Source organism: Acyrthosiphon pisum, chromosome A1, assembly GCF_005508785.2.
Source record: "Acyrthosiphon pisum isolate AL4f chromosome A1, pea_aphid_22Mar2018_4r6ur, whole genome shotgun sequence".
Classification (NCBI taxonomy): Eukaryota; Metazoa; Arthropoda; class Insecta; order Hemiptera; family Aphididae; genus Acyrthosiphon; species Acyrthosiphon pisum.
In genome coordinates, this window is record NC_042494.1 from 63,082,654 (window position 1) to 63,095,296 (window position 12,643).

The following is a 12,643-nucleotide window of genomic DNA, read 5'->3' on the forward strand; positions in this document are numbered from 1 at the left end:
TCATCAACCTAATTTGCAAATCACTGAACTCCAAAATGACAACTTTTCAGGAGAGCAAAAGAAGGTTCCAAACATTTCGTAGGCCTGATTTCCTATTCGCAAAAGTCCTATATCCATCATATTTTAAATATCTCGCTAAACGACGTATGTAACTTAAATAAAACATATCACCTATTTTAAAAGTTCTTCAAATTATGTTTTTTTATTTATTAATTTTAGATTGTGATCGGAGCGATGAATGTATTGATTGTCTTCATTGTAAAATGATGTGTGTTTTTTTTTATTTTTTTTTTTTTGGTCTGTCATCACCTTTTGAAACAGTAAAAGTACTAGGATTTTCTTCAACAGAATCTTTTCTGATAGAAAAGTGAATATAGTTAGTTGATACTATGAGGGGTCAAAAGTTTTCCAGTATTTTTCAAAGGCACCGTGAAAAACAAAAGAAAAATTAAGGAAAAACAGGAATTTATACGTAAAATCGGTTTAGGACATAATCGATTTTGGTTTTTGGTGTAACTCTAAAACAAATCATTATAGATATATGAAATTTTGACTGAATGTTTATATTAGCATTTTCTATACACCATAGCATTTTCAAAATATTTTGACTTATTTTGAGCTGTTTACGGAAATCTTCAATTTTCAATTTTTTTAGGTTTTTATTCTATAAATATCAAAAAAAAATTTGAAAATGTAATACAAGATTCCTAATAAGTTTTTCTACCTTTTTCAAAAAAAAATGTCTACAAGCAAGTCAAATTAAATTTTTATGAGCGTTTGAAATTTATATTTTTACAACATTTGATATTCACTCGATTTCTCCTGTTACAATTTTCTTATTTTGTTGTAATTAAAATAAGAATGACTGTAGATACTTGAAAATTTCATTGAATGTTCATATTAGCATTTTCTATACACGAAACAATTTGACTCTTTTTGAGCTGTTTACAGACATTGTCAGTTTTCATTTGTTTTAGTTTTTCTTCTATAAATATCAATATAGTTTTATCTGTTGGGTCAAAAAAACATTTAATACAAGGCTCCTGATATATTGTTACAATAGCAGTTGAAAAATACTAAAAATACATAGGCAGAATTTTTTTTCATAAGCATTTAAAGATCGAATTTTGAGAAAATTTATCAAATTTAAATTTTAATAATTATTTTGTAGTTAAAAATGTACAAAATGTTCAAATTTTGTATCTAAGATTTGAAATTTAAAACAAGATTCCACGTAAGTAATTAATTCTGTTACCAAAAAATCTAAAAAATACGTTTATTTTTATAGTCATTTTAAGTTCAAATTTGGACGAAATTACATATTAAAAACCTAGAATAACTATTTTAGTTATTTTGTTGTGATTGTATAATATTATTCTTGGGTATACTTGAAATTTCTAATGTATACTATATCTATGATAGTATCACGGTATGTTGTTGATGTATAACGTGTTATAAGTACCTAATATATCTTGTGATATGATTAATTTGGAATTTATTATAGGTACCTACTATATTGGTGAATTTTTTTTAATACTATATAGATAAGTATATAATATATCTTATACCTAGACTAACATACCGTCTCCGCTCAGAACCATTTTTCTTATACAATGATATTATATCATTGAATTCAAAATTAATACCATCCATTATACAGTGGCCCACTTGTAACTTACTGTATAGCAGAGCGACAGCCACTTACCCACCTTTTTTTTTTAATTTTTTTTTTAATTTTTAATTTTTTTTTGTGTCTGTCATCACCTTTAGGACAGTAAAAGTGCTTGGATTTTCTTCAACAGTACCTTTTCTGATAGGAAAGTGAATCTAGTTGGTACTTTGGGGGTAAAATTTAACTATTTTAAAAAACATGCTAATAATGAGATTAATTTTTTTGAAGTATAATACTGCTTTTTTCTGTTGAACGTTTGTATAGCATAGCAGGAGATATATGCACTAAAAAGCAATCCAAAATTAATGACTGTAATTTTGAAAACGCATTGTTGTTTAAAATAAATTTGAAAAATAAAGATTAATATTTAATGTGTAGCAAAATTAGTATTAATTGTTAATAATTTCATATTGTTGATTGTCACTATTTAGTTTGTGTATTGTCATATAGACAAAATAGTTATTAAGCAACAGTGATATTAAAAAAGGCGGGTAAGTCGTGGATGTCGCTCTGCTGTACAGTAGGTTACAAGTGGGTTACTGTAATGGATGGAATTAAATTTGAATCCAATGATATTATATCATTGTATACGAAAAACGATTCTGAACGGAGATGATTTGTCAGTCTAGGATATATTATTTTTAAAGAAAAACTTATGGAGAACCTTGTACCAAATTTTAAAAACTTAGTTATAAAAAGAAAAAAAATTTTACGATTTTTCAACCACAAAATTACTTGCAAATTTTCGCAATTTTGACATATTTCGTATAAATTTAAACTTTAAGCACTTATAAAAAAAAATTGTGACTAACGATTTTGGATTTTTTTTTATCACTGTGAGAACAACTTATAAGAAACCTTGTATTAAATTTTCAAAGTTTTCTATCCAACCAAAAATTTTTTATCGTTATTTTAAAAAAAAATACTTAGAAAAATTGAAAATTTCATTTGTCTATAAATAGCTCAAAAAAAGTCGAAACACTTTGAAAATTTAACCCTGTATAGACAACGCTAATATAAACATCTGTTGCAAATTTCAAGTGCTTACAATAATTATTTTTTGAGTTACAGTAAAATTAAGTTTTCGTTTTTGTCAAAAATTGGTTTTGCGTAAAAATTCGCGTTTTTCCGTTATTTTTTTAAGGTTTTTCCTGCCGCTTTTGAAAAGTATTGGGAAATTTTCACTTTTGACCCCCCAAAGTACCAACTAGATTCACTTTCCTTTCAGAAAAGGTACAACTTTTGAAAATCGAAGCATTTTTACTGCTCCAAAAGTTGTCGTCAGACACAAAAAAAAAAAAAAAAAAAACACACATCATTGTAAAATCAATACATTCATCACTTCGTTCAGAATCTAAAAATATTAACTCATTTTTCATAATATTATATGTTGTGTAATTTAACCATTAAAATAGGCAAGTTAATTAATTATTATTAATCAGTTTATTAAAATATCCGTGTACATCAAACTCACCGTCATCCTCAATTCAATGTATTATACCTCTATATATTGGGTATTTGAAGTTTAACCATTTACATTCCGCCAAAACTCAATGACGCTATAATATTAATTCTATGGTGTTAAGCTCCTCGAATGGGTAAATCTGGAATGATGACTTAAAATACCGCGTCTCCATTCCAAAGGACACCACAAAATGTTCACAAATTCCTCTCCACCAAATACCATTAACTATACTCGGTTACGGGATGACAACCTACCCACAATTATCTTAATTCATGGTACATCATTATACATTAATTGTGTTATTAGACGTATTATAGACATGTGCGTTTGGTTATTATCATTAAAGAACATATCATTTTCTGTAAATATATTAGAGTTTGGACGTAGATCGAACGTATAGCAGTATATTAATAATATATTATTATTATAATCAGAGAATGTCTATATAGTACCTATATGTCCTATATAACAATATATATATTTCTATAATAATTTATAACATTTCAAAAAAATATTTTAATTGATTAAAATATTTAATTAAATAAGCTAATTTTAATGAAATAAAATGTTAAAGTACTAAAATGTTTTTAATTAATGAAAAAAAGTTTTAAAAAAAATTTAATTTAAAGATCATGTCAAAAAATAACTATTATTCTCTGTGAATAAATATTCTATTCAATAAGTCTACTTTAATGATGTAATTGAATAATTATACAAAATTACAGGTTGATAAATATTTTAATTGATTATCTCAGTTGTAAATTATATTAATACGTGTTAGATAAATTTTAAAATAATATATCTTAATATGTATACACAATAAAAATACTTTTTAACTTCTCGTATACGATACGTTTCGTGTTTTAATTAATATGATTTATTTTCGCGGTTTAGAATTTCTATTTGTATTGTAATCAATTATAGTTGATAAAGTCGGGGACAACAAAAGCCAGACGAGCAAAACGAATCGAGTATAGGGGGAAAGGGATTACACGCCGTCCTTATTGAAAAACTATCTTTGTTGGTCGTTGACAAAGGCACCTGTTTGTCAAATGTTGGAGGGTGATTTGCTTAAAATCGGGTCCTTAGTGTTCACGGTTTTTATGAAAGTTGTTGGTATTAAAACCATTTTGCCAAGACCACGAGTTACTCGTGTGATGAAGTCGTATAATTTTATCCGATTAGGAAAACGACTTACTATTTTCATACAAATATTCAAATTTAACACTTAATTAACTATCGAAAACCGTTGGCGTACGACGCTTAATAGTTGCAAATTATAATATATTTCATGTGGGTACCTACTACTTGCTTGATCGATTACAAACCTGCACGCGTGTTCACGAATATATTCAATTAGGTATAATAAATGTAATCCTATAATGCGTGCTTTGACTCAAAAGCTCATATTATTTTTTTCGATGTCGCACTTATAAAATATTATACTATAGCAGGTACCTATCTGATATTATATTAGGAAATTGTGGTATTGAGTGTAATACTTATATGGTTATGACTTGTGATAACCAATATTATTCTATAATAATGACTACCTACTATACATATTACCTACGAGCTACGACGTACCTAAGTCCCATGCACCTAGAATTATATACCGACTGTAGGTAAATAATGGCGCTGTATATGATAATTTATTCCGACTTTATGTATAACACGTCTTAAGCTTTTATAAAAATTATCACAATGCAAGCAATGCAGTATTATAATGAAAATTTTATGAAGCGTGTATTTACCACGTGTACGTTTATACGGTCGCTACAATATCTTTGATGTGCATTTTCGTGAGGTTTTTGACGGATAATCTCGAGCATCGTTATAATATATTATTATAAAGTTCACATTTATACATTATAATATTATATACATATATTATTTATACATAATATTATCATGTTTGTACATTTTAAGCGCATAAAAGTTTGCCGCACGTGTTATTATAATAATAATAATATCGTGAGCAACTTTTCGACGTGTCGAGTGCAAAGAACACGCCAGGAATCTTTGTCGTACACGCGCACACACACACACACACACACACACACACGCGCGCGCGCGCTTAAACACACGCACACACGTATAAACAGATGTCTCGTTTTCAGCTCATCACCCCGTCGCCGGTCCATTGTGCATCGTCACCCGCGCGCCAGTGTAGTCGCGTATCTCATATTATTATTATGCGGTCGTAAACTTAAGGGACAAAGTCAAACGGGCGGCGGCGGGGCCGTCGAGTGCCGCCGGTGCAGCAGGGTATCATCGGGGGCGGCAAAGTTGTTAATTACTCTTGACGTCCCGCGTGTATATATACACACGCAGTGTACACATAAACAGCGGCAACAACAGCAACAACAAGAACAATAATGGAGCTGCCTCGGCGTCCCGGGTTATTATATAATGATGTCGTAATAATTTCGCATAATATAATATTATAATAATATAACACTACATCCCGCAACGTGCGGCCCTCCGTCCTCGCCGAAAACCTGCGCGCCGGGCCCACGCATTGCGCAATAATATTATGGTATCTGCGCAATAATACGGGTCCTATAGCTGCCTTGAAACATAATAATATATCCTGCGCATTGCACAGATTTTCCATGGCGATCGCACGATTCGCAGCAATACGCACACGTGACACGCGGCGCAAAATGTTGACCACCATAATATTATTACGCAGATTAAAATATTTATAAATATTTATCCGAACGCATTCGATACCGCTATAACGATAATAATATGTTAAATACTTCTAATACGTCGCACGAACGATAGATTTTCGGTAGCTTTTCGTGCGCAAACTTGGGGGGCTTACTTTGCTTACAACCAAATCGGTGGAATTATTTTATTCGTTGTGATTTTTGCCGAGTGGTATGTGGTTGCAATAAGTGTCATGTAGTTAGAACGTTGTGGTAGCGGACAACGATGACTTTAAATCGACCATAACTACGATTATGTTTCCGGTCGGTTGGACGAGTGGCAAGTTATGGAAAAAAAACATGACCCATAAAGCTTATAATATATATTAATTACGATGCGTTTTGTATTGGTTTCTCAGAGGGTGCATCGTTTTTATTTAGACAAAAGTGTATACAATATATATATATGTATTATACACCCGCGTACGCTCCCTGCAGTTTAACAACAATAATTCCCTGGATAGTTTGCTCACCCTTTTTTTTTTTTTGTCAAAGGGTTCACTCAGTGCCCTTTGCAACTTTTTCATAATATGTGTGTGTATATGTATTACATATTTTTTAATACGTTCCCTATCAACCATAAATCACTGGAGGAGGACCGGTTATTATGCGTATACACATTACACATGTACAAGGATATATAGTTGCGGTTTTTTAATTTTTTTTTTTTTTCATTCAGCAAGTGTGAATTTATTTATTTGTGGCTGGGTCCAGTTATATATGGTTTTGGCAGGACAAATTATTGTTCTAATTATTGTAATACATATGTACATTATTAATGCTTCGGTGGTTCGACGTTGAAGAGCAAATTTATTGATTGTTACGAGTGTCGGTGGATTGCCGTCATGCTAATTCGATTGTTTGATTACAATAATAGTTGTATCATTACACCGGGAGGGTGGAGGACAGTTGTAATAATATAATAATAATAATAATAGTAATGATCATTGTCATCAGTTGGACATGAAATGTTCGCAAAATAAAAACCACGTGCCGTGAATTATGTGTGAATATATACAATATATACATAGACGAGTGGTCGAGTGGATGCAATTGATAACCGTAATACTGCAGCTATTGTAATATGCGCTCAATTCATAATGAAATACGATTATTATATTATTTTACTCTCAGATGTATATTTATTATATTTTCAGTTCGTAATCTGCTTGCTGTATTAGCTACAAAAAACAACGGTTTCGTTTTTCTTTTAGTTAATTTATTTCCTTTTTACAATGGCGTGCTCAATTTCTCCAAACATACGTTAAATATGTTTTAATTATATTCTATATTAATATTAGGTTATATTGACCTGATCTAACTGGCTTATAATGTACATAAAGCTAATCCGTTGAATAAAAATTGGATTTATAGACTACTATAGCACTACTAGCTACTTATGGATCAATGAATCAACATACTTTACACATGACTCACATTTTTTTCGTCAATTAAAACTAAGTGATTAGAACCGTTCATATAGTTAATTAATTTGTTTAATGGGGCTTTTCAAAACTCAAAACTAATGTAGATTTGCTAATCTAAACATAAATTTCGTTTATTTTAATATTTTAAAATATGTTTAAATTCCGTATCATAAAATATATCTTAAGGGAGCTGCAGGCAACTGCAGTCGATGAAAAATAAAAGTGGTTTTTAGACCAAAAAGCCAGACAAAACTGAAGGAATTTGGAATTTGGTTTGACGGATTTCAATTTTTAAAACTAATTTTTATTGATTACAATCGAGGCAATTTTGATTATCTGTTTTGTCATCTGTGATATCCATAAATAAAAATATGATATGTTTTTGTATTTATATTAACACATATTAATACGCATTATTATGACACTAACAAAAATTGGAATATTAAAAATCGCCTCGATGGAAACATAGTAAGCCTGTAAGTCAATCATAATCCGTTTTCAAAATTAAAATCTGTCAAACCAAATTCCTCCAGTAATTATACCTGGCTTTACCTTGGTCTATAAGTCACTTTTTTTTCATCGACTGGAGTCCCCTTAATACAAAATTAATTAATTAACATATTTAGGTACATCTTAACATAATATACTCAATGCAATAATCTACTTAATTATAACACTATTTAGATATTCAAGTGTTTTGAAATTTTACTAATAACATTGTAGATTACCAAATTACAATTTATTAAAAAATGTAAAATGTCTATAATATGGTTACCGATCATAAGGAAAACGCCACATTATTGTATTTTTTTGTGATAGGTACAGCAAATAATGACGTAACATATTGTTTTAAAAACTCTCATTTACCTTTTAAATCTTGCTTTAGATTTTAGAATGTTAGCACGTTAGGATAGTACAACCGTTACTATTGTAAAATTGACTTGGGTGGTTTTTGATTATTCTGACCTATGTGCACTACCCCGTGTGCATAAACCTATCTATAACATCATAAATAAGTTGAAATATTATACATATTTAAATTGAGATTTTTCTTTGAACCTATAGAGTTATATTTTACCATAATACCTATGTAAATTCGACTAAAGGGTTGATTTTATTTAATTTCAGACAAAATTGAAGGTTCCAGTAAAAAACACGGTTGTTCTGGTAAATCAAAAAGAGTACGAACAATATTCACTCCGGAACAATTGGAGAGGTTAGAGATGGAATTCGAACGTCAACAATACATGGTGGGTCCAGAAAGACTATATTTGGCTCACACATTACAGTTAACGGAAGCACAAGTGAGTACGAGAATAAAATTATTGAACAAATTAACGACGGTGATATTATTGTGATATTATTAATGTGTTATATGCTGTTTAGTTCTCGAATCACTTGTCCAAAACTTTGTTTAAATCAGGGCTTAAAAGTTGAAACCAAATACATTTTTTCCTATTTCGATTTCGTTTTCAGTTTCGATATTGATTTTGGTTTTTAACGGTTTTAAGTTAAAAATTTTAACCGGTATTATATATCGGTTTCAAGCCCTGCATTATTATTATGTTATTATAATAACCAGGGCTTGGAACCGAACATTTTTTCTCCTATTTCTATTTCGATTTCAGATATCGGTATTTATTTTTTCCGATTTCAATTTTTGTTTTCGGTTGTGATTACCGGTATTGATTTTTTCGATTTCGTTTTTAGTTTCGATAGGTATCGATTGCAGTTTTAACGGTATTCAAAATCGGTATCCAATATCGATTTCAAGCCCTGGTTTAAACAATTATAAACATTCGACAGTAAGTTAATAATAATATATTATACATAAACAGCTAGTAAACACAATACAGATGTATGATGTATCCATTCAAATATACATTTAGATATAGTACATAATATTAGATTCAGACTGGCCCGGACCGCTAGTCCGCAATTGTGGACGGGGCCCCGGCTTCTTTATGGTAATTGGGGGCCTCTGGTTTTGTACCTATTAATATTATTATTTTTCGTTTAGAGTAAATAAAAATACGAAATAAACATTTTTTTTTTTTCAAATCAGAAAACGTATTCTTTTTTACAATCTTGAGAAGTTCTCGATAATTAATAAAATAATGACATTGTCATTCTACGAATTTAATAGCTGTCTATATACAAATATGTATCATTGTCTATAAATAGTGTACAATTTTTGTGGCTTTTAAGAGGACGTCACACCCGCATAATATGTTGTCTCCGCCTTACACACGTACGGCAAACCAATAGCATAGCAAAAACGTTTTGCCGCGGCAAAGAACCGAGAAGGCTACAGTCATAAACTCATAACGAAGAAACAACATTTTCACCGCTTATAAAGGAGAACTTTGGCTGTGCAATATCGTTTTTATTTTTTTGATATCACTTATACGAAAAAAGTTCCTATTATTTTAAAATCCATTATTATTTGCGTTTTTCAAACTTTAATAACTTTTTTTGAAGTTCCGATAACGAAAAAATAAAAACGATATTGCACAGCCAAAGTTCTTTTTTTATCTGGTGAAAATTTCGTTTCTCAGCGTTCTAACTGTGGCGTTCTCGGTTCCTTCCCACGCAAAACAGTTTTTTGCTATGTTGTATACATTTGTAAGACGGTATGAGTATGACTTGGTATTCGCATTATCACTGATTGTAACTGAATTATTATATATTTTGATATTAATAGTATTGTACTTGTGCACAATTTGACACAATTTGAATCGGTGTTTTTCTTTATAATGTTTGATGTCACAGGTGGTGTAGCCAGTGTAAGGGCTACGCTCCAGTGGCGTAATTTGAGATTTGGATACCTGGATAGGTGGGATATTCCCTGTCTGGTAATAAAAACAGTCCGATGGGTCTCTTGTAGTAAATTCACTTTGGGTCTGTAGAAAATGTCTTAGTATTTGAGAATATACTCAAAATAAATTCTATATTGAAAATAAAGTAAAACCAGTTAATATATTGAATGATTGAATTTTAGTTAGGTACGTATTTTTTTCTGGGCTAAATAAAACATTTTCTATTTGCCTGTTGGGAGCCCTTTTTTTCAAATCACGGACTGGGCCTTTTCGAGCCAGTCTGACACTGATAATATACATGTTAAATAATGCATCATTAGAGATGGTCTAAGATAAATCCAACACAGAGTATGACAGGGTGAAATTTGGACGAAAACTTAGTTTTTCGAGAACTATAGAACGTATTGACGGAAATATCTAAAGATGAAATATTTTTGGGTAGTCAAAAATAAATTCCTCATTACACGTTATTAGGTCATATTACTCTACTCACATAACAACGATCGTTTTTAATATTATATGTATTGTGTATATATTATAGTATATTTATAATTTTGTAGAAAAATATTATATGATAGAATTTTATTTGATTCAGGTTAAAGTTTGGTTTCAAAATCGTAGAATAAAATGGAGAAAACAACATCTGGAAATACAGCAACAGAGGTTGGCTAACATACACCAACGGAGTACGCAGGGAATGGTCCAAGAGGGCGAAGAAGACGAGGATTCGGAAACGGAAACGAATAATTGTTCATATTACTCATAAAAATGTTAAGAAAAAAAATTTTAGGTTAGTTTCCTATAACTCTTAGTTTAATATTGAAATGTGGAAAGTCTATCGATCGTGGTTTTAAGAAATACATGAAAATCATTATATAATATTATACAATCGCGTTTGTCGTGAAAACGTCCGTTTTACTATAACATCAGGTGAAATATTATTTAAAATGAAAAACTTTTTTAATTGTTGTTTGTCTTTTCACAAAGCATAAAATATATTATAATATTGTACAGAATTGTGGAGATTCATCAAAAACACTTTTAAACGCAAACTGATGCCAAAACTGATGATCAGACGGAATTTTTATGATATCGAAAACCTTTACAAATTGTCGAAAAGCTAAATATACACTTAATATGATGTGTTTAATGCATTGCACGATCGTTAATAATTAGTATATTAGAATATAATAATATATAGGTTAGATGTTCCATTATTATTATTTATTAAATATTAACTATGTTGATCAAATGTAAATATATATTCTACAATGTTGTAAATAAATAATAAAATGTGTTTAATAAATATTATTATTGGTGTTATTGGAAATCAATAATACAGTTTAAATTTAAAATTATAAAAAACTAATTCAGAATCCTTCATTCAAAATGTTCTACTAATCAACAAACTAAGACGTTGTTGATAAACAGTTTGGTATAAAGAAATTGAATTATTCTCAAAGTAACACAAAACTATAGTATATTTGTGTAAATAGGGATATTGAAACAAATATTTGATATCCATTAAAATATAGTAAGTTCACATAAATTTAACGTATATTTCACTTTTCTCTTTTCAAACTAAAATATATCGTATTGAAAAAAATATTTTATTTATTATCATGTAACATTTCATGTATTTAACTCAAATATAGGTACTCGACAATACATGTAAATACTAAATGTTTTTAAGATTTAAATAGCTAAACAATTTTAAAAGGAAGAAAAAAAATAGAAAATCTTTAACTTCAATTAGGTATATATAGGTCCTCAGAAATTCTATAACTTAAGTTTTGAAGAAAAGTGAAATCATTTATAATATAGGTATCTACTTGCAAGTAAATTGTTGAGTGTTTAGCTGTTTAAGTATTTTAATGTTATATATGAAAACGGAAATACTAATAAAGATTACACAAAAGTGTAAACAAAAAAAGGTAAGAATGGAAAAAAAAAAGATTAAAAAAGAACCTTAAAGAATGTTTAAAAACCACTGGTAGTACAGGAATTTTGTTTAAAATAGCTTAACTTCCAAAACGAAAAAAAGAAAATAAACTTGTGTCTTAAAAACGATACCTACTTAAATATATACTATTAAAAATATATGCCTAACTAATATAATGTTTTTATATCGTTTATGTAATATACTTCACTCTATTATTTGTGTTTATACAAAATGCCAACCAATATGTTGAGTATTCGGTTTGCTTTAAACACTTTAATGCAAAATAATAATATATTTTATTGTAGTGATTTTAAATTTTAAATTTAAATTTGATTTTTACGAATTAAATTTAAAACTATACACATTTTTAAGATTTATTCAATATTTTTTATAAATGTTTTTTTTTTTTTATTATTATTAATAAAATTATCCTCGGCAACATATGTAGGCCTAACCTAACCTATATAGGCCATTGGGATACAGTTGTTATTTACATTTCATTTAGAACTTATTTCTAATGATATACAGATAACAATTTATACAGATTTAATTGCTTGTTTTTAAGTTTTTCTTTTATGATGAATTCGAGTATAATATTATCAAC

General features: G+C 29.2%; 1 protein-coding gene across 1 annotated transcript in view; it reads left to right on the forward strand.

Moving 5' to 3' along the window:
- LOC100568964 (homeobox protein slou) overlaps window positions 1–11,332 on the forward strand; it is a 19,353-nt gene extending 8,021 nt beyond the window's left edge. The window contains exons 2-3 of the mRNA XM_003247125.4: window positions 8,407–8,582; window positions 10,693–11,332. Of these exons, the coding sequence (XP_003247173.1) occupies window positions 8,407–8,582; window positions 10,693–10,863 (347 nt within the window). The 3' untranslated portion in view covers window positions 10,864–11,332. The remainder of the gene's footprint in view (window positions 1–8,406; window positions 8,583–10,692) is intronic.
- The last annotated feature ends 1,311 nt before the right edge of the window (window positions 11,333–12,643 follow it).